Consider the following 17,253-nt stretch of genomic DNA (forward strand, 5'->3'; position numbering starts at 1 on the left):
TGCTAAGTATAAATTATATACAAGAGAGAGAAAAAACACCCATTTGTAGGTTCATAATCGGCGTCATTGGAGGAAGAAGAAATACATGCAGATAATCAAATCTCTCCCCACTAAGAGGAACTACCACTGAACTACCATTCAGACATGTGAGCTCTCCAGACCCCAGAAGCATTATTGCAGAGCATGCCCCATCTCCTCATTATTGTTTTGCTCAGTAATATAGTGAATGTCATACCTGGGCTTTCATTGGTGAAATTAGTGGCTTTTCAATTAACATGATGGTTAGAAATGGGCTCTTAAAAATGGAATATTAGAGATTCTTTGCACTTTGTATGAAATGGGTACAAAATCTAACAAAGCCTGTAGCTTGTGCACTTAGGGATGGGAACTCTGGTTGCCTGATGCTGACTGCAGGGTTACAGTAGGCTTACAGAAGTCTACTTCTATAATGCCATCGCAAATACCCATGTTGACTCTATCATGCACCCCAAAACTCAGAGAACTGGTGATGTAATTGCCTGGACTTGCTGGCTAATGCCTGTTTGTTTAGTGAATGTCCACGTGTTTGTTAGAATTTGGTCTGAGACCTGCTTTCATTATAACCTGGTATCAGTGTCAAGGTTGTAGGGGAGTGACTTACAGGAGCAGCTAACCCTCACAACCTCTAACTTTTAGTTAGCTACCCTCATTTACTAAGAGTCGTACATGACCACATTTGCTTAGTTTAATTTGCAACAATACCCTTTCAATTCAGTCATAGTCAAGAGTAAGAAGGATATTCAGAGACTGGGATTTTGGCAAAATAGGGAATTTCAGCTTCTGCATGTTTCACATTCTATATTTCTTGTTAATTACAAGTTTCATTCCAATAACCCTGTGGTATGGCTATATAGATAAAGGACAGCAAAACTGTCTGTCTACTTGCATATGCTCCAGGGAAGCTTGGGAAGGAGAAATAGTCCCAGGAAGACGAAAGCTGATCTAATTACCAGGGCACCCCTGGAAACTGGATGTCCCATCAAGACTGCACATTCCACCACCAATGTGCTTTGGACTGACTCACCTCCTTCTCTTGAGTGACGTTCTCAAAGAGAGCACTGTAGGATTCACTTAATTTTTTCTTTTTTTCTTCTGACTCTAACTCAAACTTTTTTGTCATCGTATTTTCTGTGGAGATGAGAGGAAACCATTTATAGAAGGTGTAAACATGGGGGAAAAAACAGATGCAGAGAGAAAAACAGAGTATCAGTAGATAATAGAAAGTCCAGCCTGGGTCAAGCACAAGGTGCTTTCATCCTGGCGTTCAGCCTCTGACACACACACCTGGAGAAGCTTGAGAGTGAGGTCAACAGGGTGGTGGCTCTTGATCACATCAGCCCTAAAGGGTTTGCCTCTAATGTCTCCTGTTCTCTTTGTGTAGTTTATTTTTGATCTGTTGCTTATTGTTTTGTTTGTTCTCTTGGCTGAAGTAAACCACTATGCTTTCTTGAATATCCTTATCCTATATAATAAAAGGCTAACATGCAAATACTAGAGGTCTGGTGCATGAGATTCATGCACTGGAGGGGGGGTCCTCCCAGCCAGGCCTGTGCCCTCTTGCAGTCCAGAACTCCTTGGGGGATGTCCACCTGCCAGCTTGGGCCTGTTCCCCCCAGGGATAGGGCCTAAGCCGGTAGGCAGACATCCCTCTCGAAGTCTGGGACCCCTCGCTCCTTACTGCCCACCTGCAGCAGAGGCAGGAGAGGCTCCTGCCAACACTACCAGGCTCGCCAGCTGTGAGCCTGGCTTCTGGCTGAGCGGCATTCCCCGTGGTGTTCAGTGCACGTCATAGGCACCAGTCTTCCACCTTTCAGTTTATTTGCACATTATGCTTTTATTATCTACTTATATAAAAACCCTGGGTGTAACATCATGGCCAGAACCGCGACCAACCAGAAGGAAGTCAGTCCTGCAGGGGTCGTCTTGGAAAAGGCTGTGCACTCCCCCAGTTGTTTCCTGGAAGGTGAGGTTTCAGGCAGGAACCTGCCCTCGGAGCAGAGCCTGGAAGTGAAATGATTTGTAATGGATCTATTATTGAAGCTACCTTTGGAAATACTGTATCTATAGATCAGTGGTTCTCAACCTTAGCTGCACATTTGAATCACCTGGGAATCTTTTTAAAATCCTGATTTCTGGGCCTCATCCTCCAGAAATTGTTTCTTTGTTATGGGGTGGGGCCACAACATTAATAACAAAGAAACAGAATTTCTGGAGGATGAGGCCCAGAAATCAGGATTTTAAAAAGATTCCCAGGTGATTCTAATGTGCAGCCAAGGTTGAGAACCACTGCTATAGATAATATTAAAAATATATCTAAACGTGCAAGTCTTTGTCCAAAAATTGAGCATGTTCAAAAATTAAATGAAGAAAATTTGGATACACTCAATGGAGATTTTCACACATATTTGAGTGATGATTCCATTGATTCCACAGATGATGCTGAAAAGGAAATTTTCCCATTGAATTTCTTAATAGAATTACTCCTTCAGGAATGCCGTGTCATAAATTAAAATTGAAAGTGGGTGCAATAATCATGCTATTGAGAAATCTCAATAGTAAATGGGGTCTTTGTAATGGTACCAGATTTATTATCAAAAGATTACCACCTAACCTTATCGAAGCTGAAGTATTAACAGGATCTGCAGAGGGAGAGGTTGTTCTGATTCCAAGAATTAATTTGTCCCCACCTGACACTGGCCTCCCATTTAAATTGATTTGACGACTGTTTCCCGTGATGCCAGCATTTGCGATGACTATTAATAAATCACAAGGACAAACTCTAGACAGAGTAGGCATGTTCCTACCTGAACCCGTTTTTGCACATGGTCAGTTATACGTTGCTTTCTCTGGAGTTCGAAGAGCATATGACGTTACAGTTAAAGTTCTAAATACTTCATCACAGGGAAATTAGCCAAGCACTCTGAAAGTGTTTTCACTCTTAATGTGGTGTACAGGGAGATATTAGAATAAGTTTAATCACTTTATCAGTCATTGTTTGCATCACTGTTTGCACTGTTTCATATCATGTTTTTGTCATTTTTATATCATGCCTCTGTTGTTATATCCTTTTGTTACTGTTTATTTATTAGTAAATTTATATATTATTTTCATATACATTTTACTAATTTCCTTTCATCTCTCAGACTTCTATTGTAGAGAAAGGGCAAATAGCAATATTAAAATATCTCTGCTAATTAATTCCCTTTTATTTTTAAAATATATTTTATTGATTTTTTACAGAGAGGAAGGGAGAGGGATAGAGAGTTAGAAACATTGATGAGAGAGAAACATCGATCAGCTGCCTCCTGCACACTCCCTACTGGGGATGTGCCTGCAACCAAGGTACATGCCCTTGACCAGCATCGAACCTGGGACCCTTGAGTCCACAGGCCGATGCTCTATCCACTGAGCCAAACCAGTTAGGGCAATTAATTCCCTTTTAATGTGCATGAATTTCGTGCACTGGGTTACTAGTATAGGATAAAAGCAGAACGACAGGTTGCTATGATGCACACTTAACACCACGGGGCAGATGCTCAATGCAGGAGCTGCCCCCTGGTGGTCAGTGTGCTCCCACAGGGGGAGCGCTGCTCAGCCAGAACTCCTGAGCCTGGCTCATAGCTGGCAAGCTCGGGGTGGTGGCGGGAGCCTCTCCCACCTCTGCAGCAATGCTAAGATGTCCAACTGATGGCTCCAAGACTGCAAGAGGGCGCAGGCCGGGCTGAGGGCACCCTGCCCCCCCTCACACTGCCAAGTTTCGTGCACGAGGCCTCTAGTCTTAAAATATAGCTCTTGGCTAACATGACCTTTCCAGCCATATAAGAGACATTCCACACTTAGCCCTGGGGTAGAAATAGGCTTAAACTTTTCTTTTTGGGGGTAGAACCTGCCAGGAGAGATCCAATCAATATTGAACAGAAGGAAGCAGGGGTGATGGGGCTAACAAATTTCTTCTTCAACATCATAGTACTGAATGGATAAGGAGGCAACTCCCAGGCTTACAGGATAAGTCTGGACTGAGCTACACTGTGAGCAGCTAAAGCCTGGTCTCCAAAAACTAGTTGTCACATCTTAACTTAGACTGTGACAACAAGGGGTGAGTATAGTATGAGTAGCTAGGAGTCTGGGAGTTGATCTGGGCTATGCTACACCAAGATTCTAAGCAAAGCCTCCAACAGGAGCAGTTCCACGTTCCATTCCCAGTCTTAACTCCAGGGTCTTCATGCTACCTTCTAGCAGTCCAGTGTCCCACCGGGGTAGGAATAGCCGCAAGAATTAAACTTTTCCAGGGGTAACTGCATTTAAATGAATAATTTGTTAAAGCAACTAAATTTGATATGAATTAGGTTGGGGTAGGATGTGAAATAGGTTTGTAGAGGTCCCACTCCTACCTCAACTAGTCTTCTAGGTCAGGGAACAGAATCTCCATAAATTCCTCTCTCCTTTTTCCACATATGCAGATGCTCAGGGGGGTAGAAAGCTCACCTATGTATGATCCAAACTTTGAGTGAAGTGCTGGAAATATTAAAAATATATTGCAAGCCATGGCTGGTATGGCTCAGTGGTTGAGTGTTGACCTATGAACCAGGAGGTCACGGTTTAATTCTTGGTCAGGGCATGTGCCTGGGTTGAGGGCTTGATCCCCAGTGAGGGGCGTGCAGGAGGCAGCTAATCAATGATTCTCTCTCATCACTGATGTTTCTAACTCTCTCTCCCTCTCCCTTCCTCTCTGAAATCAATAAAAAAATATTAAAAAATATATAGCAATATATAAATGTATCAAATCAATGTTATATACTTTAAACTTATATAATGTTAGGGGGCTGGGTGGTGTGGGAATATAGAGTACAATGGATTGTGTTGCCCCTCCCCCAACAACTGAATATTTGAAACCTAATTCAAGAACTTTTTTCCTGGAACTTTGGAGTCACCTGTAACTAGATAACAAGTCCACATTCTTACAGATGTTCCAAAGCTTGTTCCAGCCCATGATGGCCAAACTTGAGTTTTGGAAGGTGTAGGCTTAGAATCTCAGATGGCTGAACTTCATAAAAGACTCCATTCCTGTCACTTTCTTGCAAACTCCAGGCACCTTCCATTCGGGAGTCTAGCCATGTGGCTCATCACCTTGGTGAATCCAAGGCTGCCTTCCTTGAGTCAAGACCAAGCTTCATGGCGGTTTTTCGGTACACCTATCACCAAGACGTCAGAAGTTTCTGTACTCACTTTGCTGTAGCAGGATCTTTTCCCGCTCTGACTTCTCATCCTTCTCCCATTCTGCCTTCTTCTTTGACAACTTATCTTCCATTTCATCATAAAGGCTGTCCTGTGGAGACATAATGGCAACAGAAGCAAAGGGCCCTGAGAAAGGTGCACACTGGCCTAAGGCCCAGCACTGGGCCCTGTCAGCTTCCCTCACCTGAGACCCTTGCTGGGGTGGGGGGCCCTATGTGGGTGACTGGGGAAAGTAAATTCCAGCCCAGCCCCCTTGAGCATGACAGAAGCTTAAAAGCCTGGCTCTGTGTGGTGTCTGCAGAGTTTAAAGACAGGTAGTGTTCCCCATGTTAAAGAATCACTTGTCAACTCCCTCTGACTCATGACTCAAAAAGAGCACACAAAAAAACAAAAATGCCCACTAGTTAACTTGACCACTTAGAAAACAAGATGTTTTTCAAAGTGTTCGTTTCCCTCAGTAAATCTAACTTCCTTTGTGGTTAACATTAAATAAGCCTAACCACTTCATGACGGTGGGACCTCAGAAGGGGGGGCCCTGACTGCCCTCCTTGTGCGGTTAGCAACAGAATTTACACTGGGCTTGGGTATCAGAGCTCGTTTGTAATTGTGGCCATTTAAATAGAGGCTCTCTCATTTTCAAGGCCGGTGGGCAGCTGTTTCCAGAGAGGTCACACTCTCTGGAGAGGCCCAGATTGAAGCAAACACCAAGTATACATAGGAACTGGGGCAGCTTACCTGCTCATCAACCTGACGCTTCTCTTAGGCTCTGGTCTATGACGCTTCCCTGACTGTATGAAGGTGCATCTTGAAAAATGAGCTTTGGATTCTAGTTCAAAAGTGAAACTCTGAGTGGTAAACTGAATTTCAGAGGTGGTGCTGGTGCTTTACTTGATTTCCCCCTTTGATAGGATGATCAACTATCCTTGTTTGCCTGGGACTGAGTTGTTTCCTGGGACTCCAGACTTTTGATGCTAAAACCCAAAGGTCCCAGGCAAACCGGGATTAGTTGGTCACCATAGGATGGGGGCTTGCTGCCTCAGCCCTTCCCTGTCCATTCCCTACCTCCCACTCTCTCATCCCCTAGGAAGGAATCCTGCCCTAACTCTGTCCCTTGGCCTCCATCAAATTAGTTGATTAAATGAATGGGTTATGCCCCGAGATGCTAGAGCACTTCCATGTTCTGCTAGACTTCTGTGCATGGGCCACGAAGTTTCAATCGCACTGCACGTGCACGCCCGCACGTGGTATTTTGTGGAAGAGCCACACTCAAGGGGCCAAAGAGCCGCATGTGGCTCACAAGCCGCAGTTTGCCGACCACTGTGCTAGAGGGAGCAGTGCAGAGTGATACAGTCTTTTTGGGTGGAAATTTGGCCAAATGTCTCAAAGACCTTTACAATGGTTACTCCTTTTGACCCAGAACTCTATTAAAATCTAAGATGTCACAAAGTACAAATATGAACAGTCATTGTCTTGGGGCAGTGACAGTTTTTCTTTTTGTTGCTGCTATTGGTTTATGTATTTCCTTTAAAAACCCCCACTAAAAATAAAATAAAATAACACTGAGCAGGTATTACTTTTGTAATCACAAACATGTTTTTTGATGGGTTTCTTTAGGCCTGGGTGACTGACTTGTCACGCACGGAGCCATCATAGTCCAAGGTACACTCTCCTCCCTGGGCGCAGTCAGTGTGTGCCACTTAGGTGCAAGGGTGCTGGGGAGCTGCTGGAATTATTTTCTGGGGCAGAGCTCTAGATTCGTCCCATCATCAAGCAAGAAAATGAGTCTTGCTTCTCTTACTCTCATAATCCAATGAGGAGTTCTGGATCTCACCTGATACATAAAAAACATATTCTTCAAATACTTGTATTCCTTTCCCATCTCCTCTGGACAAAAGGAAAACAACAGGATCATCATTATTACTCTGAAATGCACACTTTCAAATTCAAATGTGAGCTCTTGCACACCTTCCCCATGTCAAACTCATCCCCTGGGTGGTAAAACCATGGTGTGCCTCAGAAACCACTCTGGAGGCTTATTAGAAACTACTCTTATTAGATGCCTGAACCCCACCACAACCCTACTGAATCGAGCTCTCGGAGGAGAGCCCCAGTATCTGTCGATAATATGCTTCTCAGGCGATTCTGATGGACACCAAGTCTGAGAACTAAGCCCCAGGATAAACCTGAGTCTTTGGAAGAAGAGAAGCAAAATCTGCCTGCACCCGCCTCTCTCTTTTTAAAATCACACTTCCTAGTGTACACTGATTTTGAAAACAATACATGTTCTCTTTAAAAAAAATCTGGGAAATCAGCAAAGTATAAATACCACCTTAAAAAAATGAAAGGCAATGGAAGGGGAGAAGGTCATAGAACTTCTCCTCTCTGTGGAGATTAGTCTATGAACTCAGAATTCTGAAGAAGACACACTTCCTCTTCTCAGGAACAGCATAAACAATGGGATAAATGGCCAACACAACCCATATGGATTATGAGGCCACACAAATCATAGTGTGTCAGTTAGAATTTAATGAAACACCATCGTTTTGCTGGTGAGAAAACTTGCTGAATTAGAATAGCATTATATTTTCAGAACTTTAAATATACTTTAAAAAGTGCTTTCTCATTTTTATCATGCTGATAAAGGCCAATATTACTATCCTCAATTCCCAGATGGAAAAACTAAGACTTGATACAAAGGGTAAGAAGGACGTTGGTAGGCATGGCTTCCCTCTTTTCAGTTTCATTCTCAATCATTCCCTCTTCCTGAGCTTAAGAGGAAACCTTGAAAGTCTAGCTAAAGCCCACTCATGGCCATGAGAGTTCCTCAGCCCTAGACCCACATGGTCAGCCTCCTGCCCCTTCATCATGGTCATTCTTCCAGGTCCTGAACGTACCTAGTTTTTCTTGGGAAGCCAACTTCTCTTCCTTTAAGGCTGCTTTGTAGTTGTTCTCCATCTCACTGAGCTCTGCAGCGTGAGCCTCTTTGAGCTCCCTGTGGTGTCCCGAGAGAAAGTCACAATCATCAGTGAAAAGAAGTCACGAGTTGAGCTGTTATATTCACCTGATCCCACCTCTCCTCCCTCACACAGAAAGCCAGCGGGCAGGCTGGGGAACCCTCACTTTTTTGAGTCACTTTTTTGGCATTCGTGCAGAGAAGGGGAAAAGGACCCTTGTTTACATCAATCTCGATGGTGAATGGAGCTGGTGGGTGCTATAGATAACGTTAGAGTGCAAGGTCTCTCTAGTCTCCATTCCAGTGTTCAAGATGAGTGTTACAATGAAAGGCTATATGAGCTGTCAAGCCAAGAAAAGACATGGAGGAAACTTAAATGCCTATTAGTAAGTGAATGAAGCCAATTTGAAAAGGCTGCAACTGTCTGATTTCAAATATTTCGCATTCTGGAAAAGGCAAAATAACAGAGACAGCCAAAAGGTCAGTGCAATAGTTGTCAGGGGTTAGCAGAGAGAGAGGGATAAATATGTAGATCACAGAGGATGTTTAGGGCAGTGAAACTATTCTGAATGGTACTATAATGGTGGATACATATATACTAATAATAGTGGAATATGCAATTGTCCGGGATCCCATCACAGTAACAGTAACGACCAGCAGGCTTCGTGGGGTGACCAGGCTGGCGGGGTGGGGGGGCAGTTGGGGGTGACCAGGCTGGCAGGGGGGGCAGTAAGGGGCAACCAGGCTGGCGGGGAGGGGGAAGTTAGGGGTGACCAGGCTGGCAGACAGAGGCAGTTAGAGGTGATCAGGCTGGCAGGGGGGCAGTTAGGGCGATCAGGCAGGCAGGCAAGCAGTTAGGAGCCAGCAGTCCTGGATTGTGAGAGGGATATCTGACAGCCGGGCCTAAACTGGCTGTCGGACATCCCCTGAGGGGTCCCGGATTGGAGAGGGTGCAGGCTGGGCTGAGGGGATACCCCTGCCCCTGTGCAGGAATTTTGTGCACTGGGCCTAAAGTATAATAATAAAAGTGTAATATGCAAATCAACCGAATGGCTGAACGTCCGGCAGCACAACCGGTCACTATGATGTACACTGACCACCAGGGGACAGACACTCAACCCAGGAGCTGCCCCCAGTCCGCAGACCCCAGGCCCCAGGCCAGCCAAGGCAGGTGCCAGAGGAGGCCCCCCAATCGCCCTGCAGAGGGAGGGAACTGGCGGTTGCGGGGGGCAGGGCTGGTGAGCAGGCAGTGCCAGGCCGGCCAAGGCAGGTGCCAGAGCCCGCCCGATCGACCCACCGGTTGCCCCACAGATTGGCCCTGATCGCCCACCAGGCCTAGGGACATTACCCGTGCATGAATTTTGTGCACAGGGCCTCTAGTGTCATTATATTTTGTCAAAATCCATAGAATGTGGGTTTGTTTTTTGTTTTTGTTAAGCCTCACCTGAGGATATTTTTTCCATTGATTTTTAGGGAGAGGTAAAGAAAGAAGGGAAAACAAAGAGAAACATCAATACTTTTAGCGAAAAATAAAAAAAAATAATAATAATAAATAAATAAATTTAAAAAAACCAAAAAACAAAGAGAAACATCAATGTGAGAGAAACACATCAATTGATTGCCTACTGCAGGGGTCCTCAAACTACGGCCCGCGGGCCACATGCATATACAAATATTGTATTTGTTCCCGTTTTGTTTTTTTACTTCAAAATAAGATATGTGCAGTGTGCATAGGAATTTGTTCATAGTTTTTTTTTAAACTATAGTCCGGCCTTCCAACGGTCTGAGGGACAGTGAACTGGCCCTCTGTTTAAAAAGTTTGAGGACCCCTGGCCTACTGCATGAGCCCTGACCAGGGAGGAGCCTGCAACCAAGGTACATGGCCATGACCGGAATCAAACCCGGGACCCTTTGGTTCGCAGGCTGATGCTTTATCCACTAGGGCCATAGAATGTGTGTTGACAACACCAAGAGTGAACTCTAATGTACGCTATGGACTTTGGGTGGGAATGCTGTGCCAGTGCAGGTTCATTGAGTGTAACAATGCACACTGGTAGTGCAGGGTGTCAATAATGGCATAGGTCATGTAGATGTGAGGTGAGGGAATATATGGGAACTGTCTGTACTTTACACTCTATTTAACTATGAACCTAAAACTACTCTAAAATGAAACTCTATTAAAAATAAATAAGTTAGGAAATAAAAAATAAATAAATAAATAAGTTAATTAATTTATTTTAAAAATTGTTTTTTAAGGAAACAAGTCTCCATTAGGAAGACTTCTCTCCACCAGGGCTTCTGAGCCCAGCAGGTAGCGTGGAGGGGATTTTGTGGGTTTCCTCACCCACACAGACAACACACCTCATTTACTTCCTGTTGATTTGTCCTTGGGGCTCTGGCTCCTGTCCCTCCCATACCTTCTTGCCATTTTGCCCAGGCCCTGACCTAGCAGCCAAGGAGAGCAGCAGTAAGAGGAGAAGAGGAGGAAGGGGAGGAGATGGAGGAGAACCACAGCTGTGTACCACAGAAATCTCATATGCAATTTTTAAAAGATGGCTCTTCGCAGCAACCAACAAAAAGGGAGATTATAATGGGAATGAAACAGTTGGATGAGAGAGTGCAAAACCAGGGGTAACCTTTTCTGTGCCTCAAATCAAACCATCTTGCTCTCCAAAGGCATGTATCTCATCTCCCCCACCCCTTGTTACCCAATTCCATTTGACGTTGTCTGAAATCCAGTGAACTGAAGTCCTGCGAGGATGCAGGAGCCTTAGGGCCTTCAGCACACAAGGGCTTGTGCCAGAAAACATACCTGCTCTTGTTTTCAAAGTCCTGCTTCATCTCAGCACAGCGGATTTCCATTTCATTGGAGAGCTGCAAATGAGGCCATCATCAGCAACACAGGATTGAAAACCTCACTCCCACTCCAGTCTGCAACTTGTGAGAAGCCTTCTGACTCACGGGGTACACCCCGCTCCCCGTGTCTCTCTGTGATTATAAGGGAACAGAACAATTCTTGCCTTGCTCTGTGTGGTCTGGCATGTGATCAGTTTGTAGGGTTGGTGCACGGAAACCATGTCTGTCACTACCAGGTTTTGTGAGCAGGCTCGGTCCTCTCTGCTGGACTGTAATCTCTTTGTAAGAGAGTGGCCTGAGACCCTCAGATACAGAATTCAATTGAACAATCATTTCTATCAAAGGGCTTGGCCTGGAAGAACCAAAGAGGTCTATGATTCAGACCCTGCCTTCGAAGAACTGTAAATCCAGTGTCCAAGCCTCGTTGGCAAAATGGCTGGGTTCCAGCAGGCAAGTTTTGCCCACTTCCAGGTGACCTTCCATGCTAGCACATCCAGTCCTCTGGCCACTGTCTCAGGAGGAGTGGACACTTCCAAATTAGTTAGCACCCACTGCCTGCTGAGACAAGGGTCTGGGCTTGTCCTGCCCTCTCTGACTGAACCGTGGCACCAGCACTCCTCCCTTGCACAGGGTCACACAACAATTTGGGGTGTTTACAGGTGGAAGAATTTTTATTTTTAGGTGAATGTTAAGGATCACATCTGAGGTCCCTCCATGGAAGTAATCTCTAAATATGTCTTCAGTGAGTGAAAATGCGCATTTTGCCTAAATAAAGGTAAATGCTCTTAGGCTAATTATTTAACTTCCTGAGACTCAATTTTCTTTGGGTATTAAAAAACCACAAACCTGGCAGTGCTTTCAGATAAACATAGTAATGACTAATTAGTAAGGGAAGGTTCAGTCTGAGTCATAAGCTGGGTCCCTGTAGGATTCAGAAGCATCTGGGGTGCATGAGAGGGTGAAGGCTGGGCCTGCTGGGAATTCAACCTTTACAAGTGCCTTTCAATAACAACAGGCAAGGTGGGGGTGGGTCTGATTATGGCTCTGGTTTATCACTCCAGTGCAGGCCACCAGGCACACCTGCTCAAAGTGGGGAAGAAGACATTATGATAAAATAGATGGTAAAATCTAAAGGAGGTTTCACCAAAATCCCCAGGAAACCCAAAGAGTGTCATTTACATCAGCGAAGTTTGGGCTTTGGTAGTTTCAGTAGCAACAGGAAGTGGGTACTAAAGGCTTCTGGGTAGTTTTTGAGCAACACTGGAAGCATGACCGCCGTGGTGCCTAGGCAAGAGCCTCCACAATCTCTGAAGCGTAACTCACCGCCAGGCGGGAAATGGCCAGCGCCCCCTCGTGTGGAGAGGACAGTGGTGTTGAACACACTGCAGGCACTGGGGGAACTTACAGAAACTCAGCTAGGCCTGGAGGAAGGACTTCAGTTCTTGCAATTATGGAGGAGGACGGAGACAGAGAAATAGTATTGGGTGGCCCCAGTCCTATCCTCAGAGCTCTCGCCTGGGCAACGTGGCTCCTATGAGTCAAGTACTTGGCAGCATGCCTGGCAGATAGCGTGATCTGAAAATCTTGGTCTTCCCTGTACCCACAGAGACGTCAGCTAGCTTAGGGATCACTCACCGTTGTTTTGGCAGACTGGTGGTCTCTGTTCATTTGCTCTATTATCATCGTCAGCTCTGAGATCTGCTCTTCTAGGTCAGTAATGATATCAGTCCTAAGGGATAAGTAATTCTTCAGTCACCCACAAAGCTGTCTCATGCCAGTCAGGCCTCTTCCTGAGCATGACTGGATGTGTTCGGGTGAGAGCCAAGCCATACCATCTGTACCTGTTCCACCATCACTGAGGTGGGGAGGGAGGGGTAGAGGAGTGGAGAGAAGGAATGTGGCAGTAGGGTGGTTGAGCCTCAAACATGGCCCTTTTGTGTAAGTTAGCCAGAGCTGAGTGGCCTATTAAATGGAAGGGAAAGTGGAATATGTCAGAAACCTATTAGGGTTTGACCTTGATTTGGTAATGATAGTTGAAATGGAGGGGGGAGAAGTTCAGAAAATTAGGAAATGAGTAGGTGGGGAATAGGATTGATGCTGACAGTGAATCATAGGCAAGGAATGGGCCAGAAACTGGATGAGGAGGAGATTTAAGAGAGTGGCTTTCACCAGTTAGAGAAAAGTATCACATGATCTCTCTCATATGTGGAATCTAATGAACCAAATAAACTGATGATCAAAAATAGACCCAGAGCCCTAGCCAGTTTTGCTCAGTGGGTAGAACATCAGCCTGCGGACTGAAGGGTCCTGGGTTTGATTCCGGTCAAGGGCATATGACCAGGCTGTGTAGGGGGCATGCAGGAGGCAGCTGATCAATGATTCTTTCTCATCATTGATGTTTCTCTCTTTCTCTCCCTCTCCCTTCCTCTCTGAAATCAATAAAAAATAAATAAAAAATAAAATAGACCCAGAGACATAGAAGTATGAACAGACTGTTGAACCTCAGAGGGAAGGCTGGGGAGGGTGAGTGGGAAGAGATCAACCAATGAACGTGTATGCATATATGCATAACCCATGGATACAGACAATGGCATGGTGAGGGCCTGGGGAAGGTGGACGGGAGCGGGCTGGAAGAGATTAATGGGGGGAAAAGGAGGATGTATGTAATACTTTCAATAATAAAGATTTAAAAGAGAAAAAAAAGACGAGAGAGAGAGAGAGAGAGATGCTTTCAGACTTGATAAAGGTTTTCTGTGCTTCTGGGTCTGCGGCCTCCATGATGTCTAAGATTATCCAGCTCTGTTTGGTTGACCTGGAGTAGACAGGGTGGAGGGCAGTGCTGTGTACAGTGCAGCAGAGAAGAGGTCTTTGATTTAAGAGGTTGAGAAAACAAAAGGATGTGGGAAGAGAGGACATCAAGGCATGAGAGAGAAGAAAGGGTATGAGAAAGTTGAACAATAGGGAACTCCTAACATGATCTTCAATATAAACAATACTCACAGCTTTACCAGGGAATAAAACTATTATGGGCTACAGTATTTTATTATGCCATAATTAGTGACAACTTTCTTATTGAGGCCAAGAGGTGTGTGAGGGTGCTGGCTTGACTGTGGGTACATGGCCCATCTCCTGGAGAGGGCCTTGGATGCGTAGCAAAGAAAACAGGGCCTGAATGTTCCCACTGGAGGGAACACAGAGACTGGAGTCTGGTTCTCTAGGCCAGGTCAGATCAGAGTGACTTCCTGAATGGCCCCTCTCAACAGTGGGCCTATGCGTCCTTCAGCCTTATCCTAGTCTGAATCCCTTCCCAAAGGAAACCACTGCTAACAGCTTGGTCGTATCCTTTCTATATACCCATATTCCTATATACTTAGGTGATGTGTGTGTGTGTGTGTGTGTGTGTGTGTTCTGTTGCTATTGTTGGTCTTTTAGATTTCTGTCTTGAAAAATAATTTTCATAGCAATTTAAAGCCCAAGGAAGAGACACTCATTGGGAAGCCATTGCAATAGTGTAGATAGATGGGGAAAGGGAAGGAGAAGACAGGAGAGATTTAGGAGGTGGAATGTAAAGGATGTGGGGACCGCTTTTACATGGCATTGGAGGATAGAGAGTGGGTAGGACTTGAATGACAGAGAGGATGACAGTGTACCAACTGGGAGGGAGTTAGACCAGAATATTCCAAGCTACATCTCCTAGAGGCATGAACTGAGTAAGTACCTTTGGACATAATAAAAAAGGGATGTATACTCGGGCCTCCCAGAAACCCCGACTTTATTTTTAGTTCTCACCCAACAAATTTAGATTATTGTATTAATATCTCATCAGTTCATCACTGTCAGGAAAAACTGCTCTCCTTTAGTATGAATTATACTACACCTAATCCTTTTCCAGAGCTGCTGAGCTGACCTTCATCCTGACTAGAATGGGATTGGAGCAGAGAGGCGGGGTGGAGAGGAGCAGGCAGAGGGCTGAGGCATGAAGGGACTCGCAGCACCTCCAGCGCAGGACTGGGAGTAGACATTAGGCGCTTATCTTTGAGGCCAGGCTGAGCCAGCTCGGGAGAGGTTCGAGGAGCTGGATGTTGGTCCAAAGACATTACCTGCGAATTCTGATTTTGTCCATGATCTCTGATTTCAAACGCTTTTTCCTATCAAACATCTCATCTCCCAAAGTGACGGAAATCTGCTCCCTATTCCGAAAGAGGCGATAGCCAGGGCACACGTTGATCTCTTCCTGGGCAACAGGGTGGAAGGTAAGAGAATATTGCAGAGAGCTGAGATTCCTCCAAATCCACTAGTGCCCCTCTCACATCTACAAACAGAGACTTGAGATGGACTGTGCCCTCCCCAGTTACCATTCACCCTCGTATCTCCATATTTCTCTCCTGAGATCCAATCCTAAGACTCAACTAGATCCTGGATGTCTCCCTATGCCTTTCAAGCTCAACATTTCCAAAATCCAGCCATTGACACCCACTCCACATTCTACACCCAAACCCTGTTCCTCCTCTATGTTCTCCATCATGGCCAGAAGCCAGGAGGAGGCAGCTGAACATTTGGAATTAGACAGGCCTGAGTTTAAATCCTGGCTCTGCCACCAACCATAGTTATTCAACATCACTATGCCCAGTTTCCTCATTAGAAAATAAGGACAATAACTCTTCCTCAAGGGGATTTTGTGAAGCTAAAACAAAATAACATGAGAAAATGCCTAGCACAGTTGCAAAACAATTTTTTTTCAGTCAGTTCCTTCTCTGTCCCCTGTCAGATGCAGGGCTACCAGCCGCCATAGACCCGGATGCGACTGTACTTTCTAGAGTTGTGCAGGACACCCCTGCAGGCCACAGGTCCTGCCATTGTTATCTCCTAAAAGTGTCTCATCCTCATCCTCTCCTCTCCCAGCCTTGCCCTGATGGAGCTGGAGGCCACCACCATCTGTCTCCTGGGCTCTGGAGCTACCTCCCCAGCGGGCCTCTCCGCCTTCAGTCTGGCTCCCCTAAGTTCATCATCCTCTCCACCTGGAGGGCTATGACATTTTGTTTTTTTTTCCTGCCCATTAAGGGATCCCATGATCCTCTTTGAAGGGGGTTAGGGGAGAAAGGAAAATAGAAAAAAGCAGAAAGTAGTAAAAGTACCAATTATATCCCACCAGAGGGTGTGTTTTTTCCCCCTAAAATGTAAATCTTACCTGGTCACATGCCTGTCAGACCCATAAAGGTTCCAAGACATTAAAAGGTTTGGGCCCAAACTTCTAGGCAGGTGTCAAGATCCTTCAGGGTTTGCTCCCCATCTCTCTCTCCAGTGTGCTCCTGCCCTGCCACCTCTCAGATGCCCTGGCGGCCCCTTGCCCAGCATTTGTGGATTCCCAAGTACAGCAGAGGGTTTCCTACCCCTGCGCATGAGTTGTCTCCTGTCCTGGACTGACTGCCACCACCTGGTTTTCCTGGCACACTCTCCTCACCCTTCACAAGGCAGTAAAGAGGTCATTAAACACGCTCTCTGGGGTCTGGCAGAGCCAAGTTCAAGTCCTGGTCCTACACTATATGCAGTAATTCCAGCACCTCCTCAAAGGATTGTTGCAAAAATTCAATGAAGTCAGTATGTGTAAAAGGCCCATGCCTGCAGACAGTAGGTACTGTATACCCCACAACCCTCTTTTCATTTTTACTCACATAAGGTGAATTATTGCTCTCCTCTTGTTTTCTTAAGTGGGTTTTCACTCTGCAAGAGAAATGCATGCTCAGAAGCAACCAGAGAGCAAAGAGAAGCTCCAAGATCAGCTGTGCCCCGACCCCACCACTCATCTGCAAAATGTGACATTCCTGGGATAATCTGTGTGGACCATCAGTTCTCAAAATATTATACTTTAGAAAATAGAGAATATTTAGTGCTCCAGAGATCATTACATAGGTTGTAATAAAATGGCAGGTAGTGAAAAAGTGGGAAATCAACTAGTCACTAGTCTAATAGTAGAACCATTCCTAAAATAAGGGCCAAGAGGCTTGGAGTGAAATTCAAAGGGATGATGCATAATCATAAATGCACACATTTTTTTAGTGACATATATGTTGTCTGTACAACCACTTTTCTTCTCATTTGCACCAGAATTCCGTGTTCTGGGACCCTGAAATTGCAAGTTAATTCAGGATAAGCAAAGTGTTACTATTTTG

At 45.3% G+C, this 17,253-nt stretch overlaps 1 protein-coding gene across 2 annotated transcripts in view; it reads right to left on the reverse strand.

Moving 5' to 3' along the window:
• ALS2CR12 (amyotrophic lateral sclerosis 2 chromosome region 12) overlaps window positions 1-17,253 on the reverse strand; it is a 34,933-nt gene that overhangs the window by 8,542 nt on the left and 9,138 nt on the right. For both annotated transcript variants that reach the window (XM_014461490.2, XM_023760210.1), the window contains exons 4-11: window positions 16,756-16,804; window positions 15,184-15,317; window positions 12,719-12,812; window positions 11,040-11,101; window positions 8,169-8,266; window positions 7,106-7,158; window positions 5,266-5,365; window positions 1,064-1,167 (exon numbers count right to left, since the gene is read on the reverse strand). In XM_014461490.2, coding sequence (XP_014316976.1) covers window positions 1,064-1,167; window positions 5,266-5,365; window positions 7,106-7,158; window positions 8,169-8,266; window positions 11,040-11,101; window positions 12,719-12,812; window positions 15,184-15,317; window positions 16,756-16,804 — 694 coding nt within the window. The remainder of the gene's footprint in view (window positions 1-1,063; window positions 1,168-5,265; window positions 5,366-7,105; window positions 7,159-8,168; window positions 8,267-11,039; window positions 11,102-12,718; window positions 12,813-15,183; window positions 15,318-16,755; window positions 16,805-17,253) is intronic.

This window comes from Myotis lucifugus, unplaced genomic scaffold, assembly GCF_000147115.1.
Source record: "Myotis lucifugus unplaced genomic scaffold, Myoluc2.0 scaffold_3, whole genome shotgun sequence".
Taxonomy (NCBI): domain Eukaryota; kingdom Metazoa; phylum Chordata; class Mammalia; order Chiroptera; family Vespertilionidae; genus Myotis; species Myotis lucifugus.